The 14,150-nt window shown below is 37.7% G+C and overlaps 1 protein-coding gene across 4 annotated transcripts in view; it reads left to right on the forward strand.

Moving 5' to 3' along the window:
• Positions 1-14,150, forward strand: part of LOC110035674 (CMP-sialic acid transporter 4-like) — a 108,834-nt gene that overhangs the window by 80,240 nt on the left and 14,444 nt on the right. For all 4 annotated transcript variants that reach the window (XM_020739945.1, XM_020739946.1, XM_020739944.1 and 1 more), the window contains 2 exons: positions 344-392; positions 469-530. In XM_020739945.1, the coding sequence (XP_020595604.1) occupies positions 344-392; positions 469-519 (100 nt within the window). In that variant the 3' untranslated portion in view covers positions 520-530. The remainder of the gene's footprint in view (positions 1-343; positions 393-468; positions 531-14,150) is intronic.

Genomic DNA, 14,150 nt, shown 5'->3' on the forward strand with positions numbered 1-14,150 from the left:
TGGGGTTAAATGCTCGGTGGGCTCATGATGACCTTGAGCACCTCATCCAAGTTTAACCCTTTTGAGCTTATATCTTTAGGATTAATCTTGTTAAGGCTTTTGGGTGGTGGTGCTCATTCGCCATAGTACAGCCTTGCCATGATCACAACATACAATATTAAGCTAGTTAATTTTGCAGAAGCATTATTACACTTTTCTTTATTTCAATTACTCCCATTCTTGTAGCATTGAAACGACATTAAGCATGTAAACATTTGATCGACTGTTTTTATGGTCATTTAGAAACTTAAATTCGTTTTTGTAAACGAATTTAATCATCATTTCGTTTTCAACTTATCTGTAGGGCAAAGTATTCATCCTTAATAAACATGACTACCGGTGCAGCTGAGACTGTAAGGAGCATTTCCCCATTACTCTTTGGAAGTTTTGTTGCACTTGAACCTACTCATCCGTAACTTATGTTTTCAGGCTAGCCATCATGCGGTACTTGACGATAGGATACCTCTCCTGCCCCGCTAAAGATTCAAAAGGTATGCACCTAATATAATTTTTCAAAGAAGGTTTCTCATACTTGTTTAGGAATTTTGTGAAGAAATGATTGTGCTTTTTATTTTTATTGCCCTACAATACTTCCAGGATTTGCTCGCCAAGCAAGCTTGCTATATGCACACTCTCTAGACCTTGAATACCACAAATGTAATTTACATCTAATAAATAGTGCAACCAGATTTTTGAAAGTCACTTTAAATGCATCTTTGGGTATCTTTATTTTGCTTTATAGGCCGTCCATTTTAAGTGTCATCCTGAAAATATCAATTGATTGTGGCATTTGGAGGATGGAGGGAGGAGAGAGGGCATGATACCAGAGTTAACTCAAATCACAACGGAAAAAGAGAAGTTTTTATGTAAAGCAAATAAGCGGTTACAAGATTGCAATCAAAAGGAAATACAACAAAAACCACACAACACTAACAAACTCAATTAAAGCAGATCCCAAGAGTGGTGATCGGTTAAAGAGTTTGTGAGTTGGTGGGTGCAACTGGGAAGGAAAGGGGAGTGTTAGTTGGTTGCAGGGATAAGGTTGGGGGGATGTGAACTGCAGTGTGTGTGGGTTGTATGGGCTGGGGCAGTGATTAGGTGGTAGGGAGCTGGTTCGACAAGGCTAGAACAACTGCTAGGATGCGAGGGAAGGGATTCCGTGAGGCTGGGAGAGGTGGTAGGAAAGGGGTTGGTTGGGTGCTGGAAAGCGACGACAAGGGATGGCCGCAAGGTAGAAGGAGATAGGTGGTAGGCAGTTGCAGGAAAACAAGGAGGATGGTGTTTTCAGGGTTGCTGGAACGAATATGGTGATGACGTCAAAGAATGGAAGGGTGGTGGGCTATGAGACAACTATGGGAGGGTTGTCCGTGGGCTGCGACAGTGAGGAGATGGCTGGAAAGTGGTTTCAGAGGAGTTGAATGGGATAAATATCTCTGTTGGATTGATTTATAGCTGGTGCACCTCTATAAACATTGGAGAAGGTCACCACTTCAGACAAGCTACAACGAAAACACCACTTGTAGTTAGATACAACACTCGAAGGGGAAAACAGACACCAACGACTGACTTGACAAAAGTATGAAATTTGGAAGAACAAAAAACAGAACCTAAAGACAACATACAACATATTTATAATAGATACTAGTAGTTCGAATATGAAGCTATTATAATAGAAATGAAATACAATTAGGAAGGGAAGAAAAAGACAAGGAATAGAAGAGGAAGGGGGCGAGAGATTCAGAGAAGTAGGATACTCTCCCTTTGGGCGCCCACGGTACTGTGGAGGCTATAGTACCACGTACTGGTAAGCTCCTGCGTCAATCTCCCTAGGTTGGGAAGCTTCAACTTCATTTGTCGAAGCTTCTCCTCATTGTATGAAGTTAGGTTCGCGACATTGAACGTTGCGAAAACATTGTAGTCTCCCAACAAGTTGATCTTGTAGGAGTTTTCATTCCACAACACATATTGATAGAATAAATATAAATCCTTTTTTGGCATATCCTGAGCTGGAGCTGCATATAGATGTTGGCTCCCATAATCTAATGCTCGGGCCCTCAAGCTTGAAACTTACTTCTACTTCTTGTACGCAGCAGAATATAGCTGATAAACAAGTAGATGGGGAGAAATCAACTCCTGGATGAAATCTATATTAGGCTGCACCACTCTCATGGATCCTATTGAAGTAATTCCTTCCTCATCAAGCTTCTAAGACAAATTTCAAGGCTGGGTTTCATCTCTATGTCTGGATATCTGATGACGGGTATCATGCTTAATTGTATCTAACATCTGAATAACTTCATCTAATCTTCCAGCCATGACATAAATGAGCCTCATTTCTGAAGTGCTGGACTTCTTTCAATAGGGAAAACTCAGGAATGAGTCTACTGATCTGAATGGTTTGAATTTCTGTTATTTTGGGTTAACATACCTTTGGTATCAGTTCCTCGAACTCAAGACTGCCTTGGACACTCACTGTGAAGTCGGTTGAAGTCTCTCCGACATGCTTAGCTGGAATTTTGTGATCTTGTCCTCAATTGGACGCCGGTCCACTTTCGTTTCCTCATCATCTTAAGTGCCTACTACGTCATCACCCAAATTTTCAAGAAAACCCTGCTCAGTGAAATAGATCACCCCTGGTTGTGTAGTCTGATTTAACATGCCCAAATCAGTGACACTTGCAACACCTTTTGTCTGAGGCAGATTTAGGGATGCGAATTGGTTCCACCTGTTATCCACTCTAATTAACCTATTCCTCTGATGGGGTAAGCTTGGATGTTCTTCTGATTGTAGTATGGCTGTAAGACCCTGAGATTGAGTGCTGCCTGTAAGACACGGCGGACACCCGGTGATGTGGTCTCTCCACTTTTGAAGCTAGAGTCTGAATTTTCTATCTATAGTAAGTTGTTAGGAACCGACGCTGGATCTGCCAATTCGTCTTTAGATTCTTCTATTCTTCATATGTTGGCTCTTCTCTTGAACTCCTTTGATACTAGATTCCAAGCGTCATGACCATTGTTCTGCATCCCTAAAATCCTCCCTATGAGATGGATTCAGACCCTTTGTCTCTTGCGCCCCTTTGATATCTGCAATATCAAAGGATAGCCTTCCGCGTGTTTAATCCTCAATATCCGCAAAGCCTCCACTGAAGTCGACAGTTCTCCTACTGTATCTCTTTCCTGATATGCTCGTGTGTGTATCTTCTTGGTGACATGGCTAGAGTTTGGAGTGGGAGATGAAAGAGGGTGTAGAAAATTTAATTTGGGGTTGCTGATTTTGGAAATCAGCAAAGAGAATTTATATTTAGTTCAAATTTGGCTATGGTTTGGTGGTTGGTAGGGGAAAAAAAATTTTGGTTGAGGTGGCTTGGGTAAGGGCAGATGCTAGGAAACTCTAGGATATGACTAGGGTTGGGCTAATTTTGATACTAAATGATACCTGAGTTAACCAAAACCACAACAAAAAAAGATCGATTTTTATTCGAAGCAAATAACAGGTTACAACATGATAATGAAAGAAAATACAACAACAAACACACAACACTAATAAACTCAATTAAAGCGGATCCCAAGAGCGGTGACTAGTGAAAGATGTTGTGAGTTGGCTGTGGGTGTGACCGTAAAGGGAAAGGAATGTTGGTCAGCTGTAGTGAGAAGGTTGGGGGTATGTGAACTACGGTGTGGGGGTTGTATGGGTCGGGGCATCAATTAGGTGACAGGAAAGGGACTGGTTGGGTGCTGGAAGGCGACGACGAGGGTTGACAACAAGATGGGAGGGGGCTAAGTGGTAGGTGGTTGCAGGAAAACAGTGAGGAGGGTGTTTTCCAGGTGACTGTAGCAAAGCAATGGGAAGGGTGGTGGGCTGCGGGACAGCTAAGGGAGAGTTGTCTGGTGGTTTCGATAGCAAAGCGGTTGGCTGAAAGGGGTTTCAAAGGAATTAAATGAGATAAATATTCCTGCGTGATCGAGCTATAGCCAGAGCACAACTCGAATCTCTGGAGAAGGTCGCAATGTCAGACGAGATACAACTAGAGCACCACTCATGGTTGGATACAACCTTCGAAGGGGAAAACAGATGCTGACGGATGTTCTGACAGAAATCTGAAATCTGGAAGATAAAAAAACCGAACCCTAAAACAATAAACAAAATATTTATATGTACTAGTAGTTAGAGTAGGAAGGAAATAGAATAGGAAGGCAATAGATTTAAAAGGGAATTGAAAAAGGCAAGGAATAGAAGATAAAGAAATAGAAATAGAAAAGAAAGATAAATAGGTAATAAATAAAAAGAGGAAAGGAATAGAAATAGGAAACGAAGGTGGACGATAGATTTGGAAAGAGATGATCCTCTCCCCTTGGGTGTCAACGTTATTGTAGCAAACCGTGTTTGAGCATGCATATGAGAGGAAGTGTTTAGATTTTTAGAGAGAAGATCGTGGTTTTAGTGTCATGAAAAGGTGCATGGTTGGGGGGTGTTTAGAATGTAAGTATGTTAAGAATAATTGTAGAAGAACGATCAAACCAAAAGCTTAACATAAGATAACTTACTAACACAACTCTTATTGGTGTGTGTTTGTGTATTGTTGATGACACAACACTAGATTTACGCAGTTGCACTTGTATCATCTCTCTAGCAATAAACTCCAATGCTTTGTTTCTTCTATTTTTTATTTATTCTTTTGCTTTAGCTGGAGACACAAACTAATGCATATAAAGTGGTAAGTGTTTTGTGTTGTGTTGTTTTGTATAAAATAAAAACACTACTACTCCAATGGACAAAATGCACGACATGTGCGTTGCTATGGTTGTAAGGTCGTGGCGGAGGTGCATATGGAATTTTTGTCAAATATATATATATATTTTGCTAAATTTTCTTTTGTTTTTCCAAATCAGTGCTTGGTGTGCTAACCATTGAAAAGCAAAGCAGATGAAACAGACCTAAACAAGGCCATAATTTTTTCTTTCTAATATCCTTTTTTGTAGTAATTAAGCCGCGCACTTAAAAAATTCTCACCCAACATTATCATATTTAAGTGATTTCAAGTTATATTTTAGAAGTCAGATGAATTTTAAATAAGACAACAACAACAATAAGCCTTTATCCAACTAAGTTGAGTCGACTACTTGAATCATTTTTTTTCATTACGTCCTATTGAGTGTCATATTTTAATTTAAGTCTAATAGATTAATATCATTTTTTAAGCAATATTTTTAAGCCTTTTTAGTTTTACCTCTACATTTCTTAACAAAAGTCAAATTTAAAACATCTACCGTCCTAACCAGATCATCAGATGATCGACATTTAATGTGACCAAACTATTTAAGATATTTAAGATGACTCTCTCAGATGACTCTCTCTAATCTTGTCCGCCACTGGAGCTGCACCAACGCTATCATAGATATATTCATTTCGCACTGTCTCTAAGTGTGATCTACTTATCCACGTAAGCATTCTCATCTCAGCAACACTTAACTTTGCTTATGTTTCTCTTTTAAAGGCCAACATTCTGCGCCATAAAGAATTGCAAGCCTCTCAATCATCTTATAAAATTTTCCTTTCAGCCTAAGCAATTCTTTTCTATCACAAAATAGGGCCTATGCATTCTTGCACTTCAACCAACCAACTTGAATTCTACTAATAACAACCCCATCTATATCACTATCATTTTGAACAGTATACTCGAGATATTAAAAATATTCACAGCTTTTAATGATTTGATCACTCATAATTAAAACTCTACCACTATAGCTACTACTATTAATATCACATTTCATATATTCAGTTTTAGTCCACTCAAATAAAGACCTTTATACTCTAACATAGACTTCTGTAATTCAAGTTTTTTTTGAACTCTTTCTTCTAGTCTTATGCACAAGTAAGATATATTAATGAAAATTGCACACCAAGGTACATCCTCATATAAATATCCAGTAAGAGCTTCCATAACTAAAGCAAAAAGATAGTAAAACCGATCCCTGATGCAATCAAACTGAAATAGAAGAATACTTGGTAAATCTTTTTTCTGTATGGACAAAAGTAACAACTCCAGTATATATATCTTTAATGAGTTGAATATAAGTCATATCAACATCTTTCTTCTCTAGAACTCTCCAAAATACTTGATCTTGTAACTTTATTGTAAGCTTTTTCTAAATCATAAAAAATTTATTGTTAATCCTCAGTTTCTCTGTACTTCTCCATCAGATCTCTCAATAAATGAAAAGTTTCCATAATAGACCCGCTCGACATAAATCCAAACCGATTATAAGAAATCCTTGTATCACGTCTTAACCTATATTCATTTACCCTCTTCCATAATTTTAAAGTATGAAACACCAACTTAATTGCTCTGTAATTTGCACTTTTTTTGTGCATCCTCTTTATTCTTAAAAATTGGGGATCAGAATACTCTTTCTTCGCACCTCAATCATTTTTTTTAGTTCTCAAATAATAATAAAGAGTTTAGTAAGCCATCCCAAATCTCCTAAATATGTTGGATATCATTTGGTTCAGTTTTCCTTAAAACTTCCTCAACTTATTTTTTACTAGTTTGACGGTAAAAATAAAACGTTTTATTGTTATCAATGATTAATATAAAATAATTAATATCAATCGTATTTTTAGAAACTTTATTGAAAAGTTTATCAAAAAAGCTCACCCTTCTATGCTGAATATTAGATAAGACATTTACTAAAAAGTTCTTACAGTCTTCATAATTTGTTTCAAGGATTCCTAACTTTCACAACTTATGCACTCTGTGATGGGGGAGTGCAACTCAAAAATAGTTTGAATGGGGTAGGTTGCATAGAAAACTAGTTACAGGATTTATAAGCCTGAGCCAATTATCTTGGATTTTAGTGGTGAATAATGGCTCATAACAAAATACTATTATAAACCTTGTCAAAGATGGATGATGTACAATATTAAAGTAAATTACAAGAAACCTAGATATTAACAAGAAAGATATTACCCAGGTGGTCCTTCTCAAGGATGGATTCGATTAATGAATACTTGGTAAAAATATCTCCAAGATGGTCTTTAAAAGATAGCTTAACTATCTTTATAATATAGGCAACTAACAAATAACTACTAAAATCTTTATCAAAGATAGAAGTTGTTCAATATAAAATGAAATTACGATATACCTAGAGATTAACAAGAAAGTTGTTACCTAAATGGACCTTGAGAATGGATTTGATTGATGAATACTTAATAAAAATCTCCCCAAGAAGTTCTTTAAAAGGTGTCCTAACTAACAGGAAACTCCAAAAATCCCTTTAACGACTTGCCAAACTAATTGTTACAGGCCAGATTGAGTGACAGCTAACCTTGGTGCATTCATGAGAGCGAGCATTTAGGAAGTTTTCTTGTAGATATTATTAGCATTAATTTATTTCCTTTTCCTATATTCCTATTTTATATATTTCATTTATTTTTTATGTATTTCCTATTTTATGTCTTTTCTATGTTAGGAGTCATGTAATTTGTACTTATATCTCCACTTTCATTTCAATAAGATCATTCAGCTCAATTCTCAAATTCTAAATGGTATCAGAACCAAAGATCTATCTCTAGCCGTCGAACACATCTTCTCATCATTGGAACTTCCTACAGGCCTCCCTTCTCTGCAGTTTTTAGTCGTTGGCCTCCCTCCTGCAGTTTTTCAACCACTAGCTTCCTTGCAGGCTCTCTCGTCACTAGATTTCAGTAGTTGATCCTTCCTGTAGCCGTTGGCCCTCCCTCTAGCCGGCTAAATCTCCTTGCAAGATTCTCCCGCCGTGTTGTTTTCTCTTCTGCAGGGTCTACCTCCACTAATCTTCCCTGCAGGATTTCCTGCACCCGCTCTCTCTGCTGCTGCCAGATTCCTTTTATGTTGGGGCTATCCAACCTCCCTTTTGGCTTAGTTGGAATCATGGCAGACTCCACCATCAAGCTTCCTTCCGAAGGCGTACTTGAGTTCACCGGATGATCAACACTGACCGCAATCCCTTACCAAACGTAGGACCTGAAAACCATATGAACATCCTGATCACCACCCATAAACGCGCGACTCTAATTTCCTCAAATGGTTTGAAGCCAAGTCATTGTTCGTCAAAGGTCGAGGTAAATTTGGTCTTCTCACAAGTATGATTCGTGAATTTTTGAAGACTGGCCCGACATATGCAGCATGGGAAGTAGAGAATACATGGTCATGTCATGGCTGATTAATTCCATGAATACCTCAATTGATTGTTTGTATTTGTTTCTTTTGTATGCGAGTGCCCTTTAAACTATCGTTTGTGATACCTACTTGGATGTAGCTAATTCTGGCTAGCTCTATGAGGTTTTTAAGAAGATTTGCGAGGCAAAATCGGGGTCAAGGACGGTGACCCAGTAGTACAATGACTTGGTTGTCTTATGGTTGAAAACCAATCTCTACTATGATTACAATTGGGACTCTCCTTCTGATTTTTCTCTTTTCCAAAAAAAAGTAGAAAAGGATCGTGTGTTCCAAAAAAAAAAATTGTCACGGACCACATGACCGGGTGTTCACTTGCTTTCTCGACATATTTTTCGTGCTCCGGAAGTGATACTTTTAAAATTTTCGACGACTCCTATAGTTCCATTGCGGGTAAAGGGTTTGTTGTTCTTATAGCCGGCCTAGCTCTGGGATCCGTTGCACGTTCCTTTGCTGAAGTGTAACATGTTGTCGGTCAGTAAGTTGACATATGACCTTGATTACGTTCTTCAATTTTCTCCTAATGTCTTTCTTTCAGGATCATCGTTCGGGGGAGGATGATTGGAACTCAAGCGGGTAGGTGGGATGTACTTCTAGGAAAAAAACATTGATGAAGTAGACACTCAATCTCATATGTAGTTTTTCCCGATCCATTGAATGCCCTATTATGCTTGTATATTGCCGGTTTGGTCATCCCTGTTTTCACTATTTAAAATAATTGTATCCTTTAATGTTCTTTAATAAAAATCTATCTTGTTTAAATGTGAGATTTATCATTTAACTAAACATAAACGTGTATCATATCCAACCCACCCTTACACTTATCACCAAACTACACCAATAAATGATGGTTCCTTATCTTAATTGATGACCACACTCAGATGACTTAGGTCTATATTATATAGAACAAGTCTGAAATGGCAGTCATCTTAAATAAAATTTCATTCCTTCATTTTGACCCAATTCAAAATCTCTATTTAAGTTTTTAGGACTGACAATGATCGTGAATATTTTAACTCTATATTGGGAGAATTCTTAGTTTGTAAGAACATCTTCTATTATAGCTCTTGTATGGATACCCCTCAATAAAATGAGGTAGCCAAGTGGAAAAGTTGACTTCTTGAAGTTGCTCACTCCATTATATTTCAGTCTAATGCCCCAAAGTGTTTTTTGAATGACGACGTCCTTACGGTCACATCTCATCAATAGGGTGCCGACAAAAATCCACAACTTCCAGACCCCATTATCTATCTTGATGTCATGTTTTCTTACCAATCGGTTATTCTCCACATTAGGCCCCAAAATATTTGGATGCACTACCTTTAATCAGTGCACTACTCGAACTCGTAGTAAAATTGATCATCGTTCAATCAAGTGTATCTTACTCGAATATTTTGCCACTAAAAAAGGGTATCAGTGTCTTGATCCTAACATTAGCAAAAGTGTTGATGTCTCCTTTTTTGAAGGTGTTCTCATCTTCCCTAACAATTCCTCGATTGAGGGGGAGCTGGAATTTCTGGACCCTATTCTTTTTCTGACTCCGTCAGACATACCTACTACCGCTACTAATCCGAAGAAACCTCTGTCCCACTGGATCCACCACCAACAATACCAATATCTCCTCCATCCACTCTGCGTCTACACTCGAAGTACCAAACCCATGGGTGTGACTTGTCACAATGCCTCTACTCTTGAGCCCACTGCCTCTTTTTAGGTCCTGGAATCCACTCCGGCCGACATTTTCGAAACGACACTTTCTCAATCCGTGGGGATCACTCCTGCTCTGAATGAGGTGTTGAATTTTCCCATTGAGGTACGCAATCGGGCATGCTTTCTTTATCTTATGGAAAAATATGTCTCTTTCCACAGCTTATCACATAACTATAAAGCATTTGTCACTTCTTTAACAGATCGTTGTCTTCCATCCACTATTGAGGTTGCATGGGATGACCTTTCTTGGAAGATGGCAGTCATCGATGGGACGAATGCCCTTCTGCAAAATGATACTTAGGATGTTGTCGATCTTCCTCGAGAAAAGAAAGCAGTGAGTTTGAATGCAACAGGGCAAGGTTGGTCACCAAAAGCAATTCAGAAACCTATGGAGAAGACTATGAGTAGACATTTGCTCTGGTAGCTAAATTGAACGTCATTTTGGTTCTGTTATCCCTTGTCGTAGATCTGGATTGACCCTTACTCTAACTCAATGTTAAGAATGTTTTCCTTGATAGTGATATCGCAGAGGAGGTATATATGTCTCTTCCATTGGGCTTTGACTTAACATTTTCATGAGGACAAGTTTGTAGACTACGAAAATCTATTTATGGACTGAAACTTTTCCTCCAGGTCTGGTTCGACAAGTTTACACTTGTTGTTGTGGGCAATGATTTCTCTCAGGCTTAATCTAATCACACAATGTTCTTCCGTCACTCATCTGATGACCGTATTGCCATCCTCATTGTTTATGTCGATAACATCATTATCATAGTGATGATCGGCCGACCTTGGAATCTCTTAAAAGCATTCTGGCCGCATCCTTTGAGATGAAGGACTTGGGTTCTCTCCAGTATTTCCTAAGTATGGAAGTAGCTTGGTCCTCTCGGGGCATTAGCTCGGTCCACTCGGCCTGCTCTGTTGCTGTTTATATGAACGCCGATCGGGCTGGGTTCGACCATGATGAAAATCCACCTCGAGTAATTGCTTTTTCATGTGCGGAAACCTTGTTACATAGTAAAGTAAAAAACAATCTATGGTTGCTCGAAGTAGTGCTGAAGCCGAGTTTTGATCTGTCCCTTGGAGTATGTGAAGTTTTTTGGTTACGCATCATGCTCTACAAGTTACATATGCCGGTTTCTCTTCTTCTGTCGCTATTTTGTGATAATAAAGCCTTCACCGGCATTGCCCATAATCTGATCCAACATGATCATACCAAACATGTGGAGATTGTCCATTATTTTATTAAGGAGGGGCTTGATTCCAAGGAAATTCGTGTTCCTTTTGTTCTTTCCACTGGCCAACTAGTAGATACTCTCACGAAGAATTTTCCTCGACCATTGTTTGACGAGTTCAAATCCAAGTTATACATGATTGACATCTATGTATCAACTTGAGGGGGAGTTTTAAAAGTTATTAGAATTGATTTGTTTCCTTTTTCAATATTTCTTGTTTAATATATTTTCATGTTTTATGTATTTCCTATTTGTATGTCTTTCCTATTTTATATATTTTTTGTGTTATAAGTCATGTACTTTGTATTTATATCTCCACTTTCATATCAATAAGATCTTCCTTCTGAATTCTCAAATTCTACACTTTCTAATGGCAATTTTGATGAATATTTTAATTTTTTTTTGATTGAGAGCTTAATAAATATAAATTCAAAGTATAGTATATTATATAATAAAGCTCCTAAATTATGCATTGCTACATATTTTTATAAACTATTGATTCAATTGTCATTTGGAGAACAAGCAAGTTAATGTTGACAAGATTGAATACCTTACCAAACTTGTCCAGAACTATTATTACGTATAAGGCTAATACCAACTGAATAAAAAATTCAATCTATACAACATTAATTTAAATATATATAAACTTACAAACTTCTCTAGAAGGATTGAGAGAGAGTCCTCCAAATATGAACTTTTAAGTAATGAAAAATCTGGGAACATTCGAGGACACTCTTTAATTTCTTATTAAAAATAATTCAACACAATAAACACTATAATGTTTATAATTTCTATAGTTCTCTCCACATTTTATGACATGAAATGTAACCACACAAGCTTATAATCAATTCAATCACTTCTATAATGTAGTTATGCAACGGTAGTAACAATGTAATCAGGCTATTTTTAGAATGTTGAAACTAGAAAGCCCGATTTAGATATATTAACATTGCTACATAAGTTTATAAATTATTGATTCAATCAAAAGGTAAAACCATGCAAGTGTCACTAAAATATGATGGTGATATAATAAATTTATATTATATGTGGGATTAACTAACTTAAGAGCACTAGTAAATTGAGCTAGCATACATAATGTTGGATCCCAGATTATTTGGACTACATCTGAGCTATATTGAGCCACAAGAAGCGAGAATGACCAGAAAAAAGAAAAGTAATACAGGAGGAAACTAAGATTCAATATTAACTGGCTTGAGGTATATCTGACTAGATGAAAAAGGGTCAAATGATACAATCCCTTATATCTCCTTAAGATCTCCTATTTCTAGGTTTAGATAAGGAGTCTCAAGCACTTCAAGGAAGGTTATAGTATAAGTAATACACTTGTAAAAAATATTATTCAAGTAAAATAAGGTTATGGCTTTAATGTAAACTCAGATTGAACTACCAACTCATCGGAGGGGTCACTCTATCTCCCGCTAGATCAACGTATATTGATGACTGTAGTCGGCCTATTGTACTTAATTGACTCATGATGTATGGTTAGGATGAAGATGAAGTCGCCCTGGATGTTTGTTAGATGCTTCTTATGTGTGCGAGTCAGATTGCCTCATACTGGCAGGTAGAAGCGTTGAGCTTTGTTTAGGTGAACTTGTCTTCTTGATCATTTACTCAGGCTGATCAGTATCAGAGGTTTACATCTAATTACCCAATTTTTTGTCTTTTCTTAAAGCGGCTATAAGAAAAACAGTTGTAAGAGAAACAAAATACTGAGATATTTATAATCATTTTCGAGTTGAGGTCATACCACACTTGTTGTCATTCTAACTTTTATCTTTAGTGTTCACTCGGCCTAGTTGTTGGCCTACTAAATCTTGTTAGTGCTATATGCCAATAATTTATTTTTATTAGGAACGATTAGCATATTTAAGAGAAGTTTATACTCATTTCTATCAATGGAATTTGATGCTTTTGTCAATTGTCCGTGTTAAGGGAGTTCCTCTCCCATAAATCCTCATTCTGTTATGAAGGGATGTTTTTGGAATTGTAAGCTCGCTTGTTTCTCATTGTCCAGAGTATGTAAACAACGAATCATGGTTGTTGGAGAGTTCAATGTTCTCAATGATGCGGTTACTTTTATGATACTAGGGAGTTGTTATCTGCTCCTTGAAGGTGAAGAGAGTAAAATTAAAGTGGTTTCCCTAATGGGAGGAGGCCGTAATGGGCGAGGAGGCCCTAATAATAATCTCATTCTTTGAGTCCATGCTCCCAGATGGAGTTTGTGTAGGTAAGATGATCCTGATTCACCAATAGATTTATTTGTTAGTTGTTTATGTCGTGACACCTTATCTTGAAGAAGTTGATGCGAGACAATGAGATTGTAGAGATATTAAGGCTCCTTCCTCTAGAGGTTTTAGTTATAGTAGGAGTTGTTGTTGAGGTTGAGGGTGATTTTCATGTCATGAAGGAGGTTGCCGCCACTACTTCAGTGCATACATTACTTTTGAATTGGTGAGGCTCCTTCCAAACATGGTAACAACTCCTTCAGTGGTGAGGTTAGAAATTCATCGAAGCTAGCCCGTTGTGTAAGTATGTAGCCGTTGAGTTATTCATGTGCTGGTTTCCTTCGGATGTCGGGTCAGATGGTGGTCATCTGCCTGTTCCCGAGGAGTTGCCTTATGAAGAGTTGATTAACGTTGCTAAGTTGGTGAGGAGATGTCTGCATAGCTAGCCAATTATTTGAAGTGGCGGCTCACTCAGCAGAATCATTTTATATTTATTATAGGTGGGTCTTTGAAGTTGTCTTTTATGATAGCAGTGATGAAGGAGAGAATGGCTGCTCTCCAAAGCAGCCTGGTTTGTCAATTGAGAAGGTTGGTCGCTTGGGCAAGGAAGGAACTCAAACATTTGATGGTGCCCAAGCTCAACCAATTTTGGGCAGGTGATGACATTGTTCTTCGCTACTTGATGAGGACCAGGTGATATCTGCA

The sequence above is a fragment of the Phalaenopsis equestris genome, unplaced genomic scaffold (assembly GCF_001263595.1).
Source record: "Phalaenopsis equestris unplaced genomic scaffold, ASM126359v1 Scaffold198964, whole genome shotgun sequence".
NCBI lineage: Eukaryota > Viridiplantae > Streptophyta > Magnoliopsida > Asparagales > Orchidaceae > Phalaenopsis > Phalaenopsis equestris.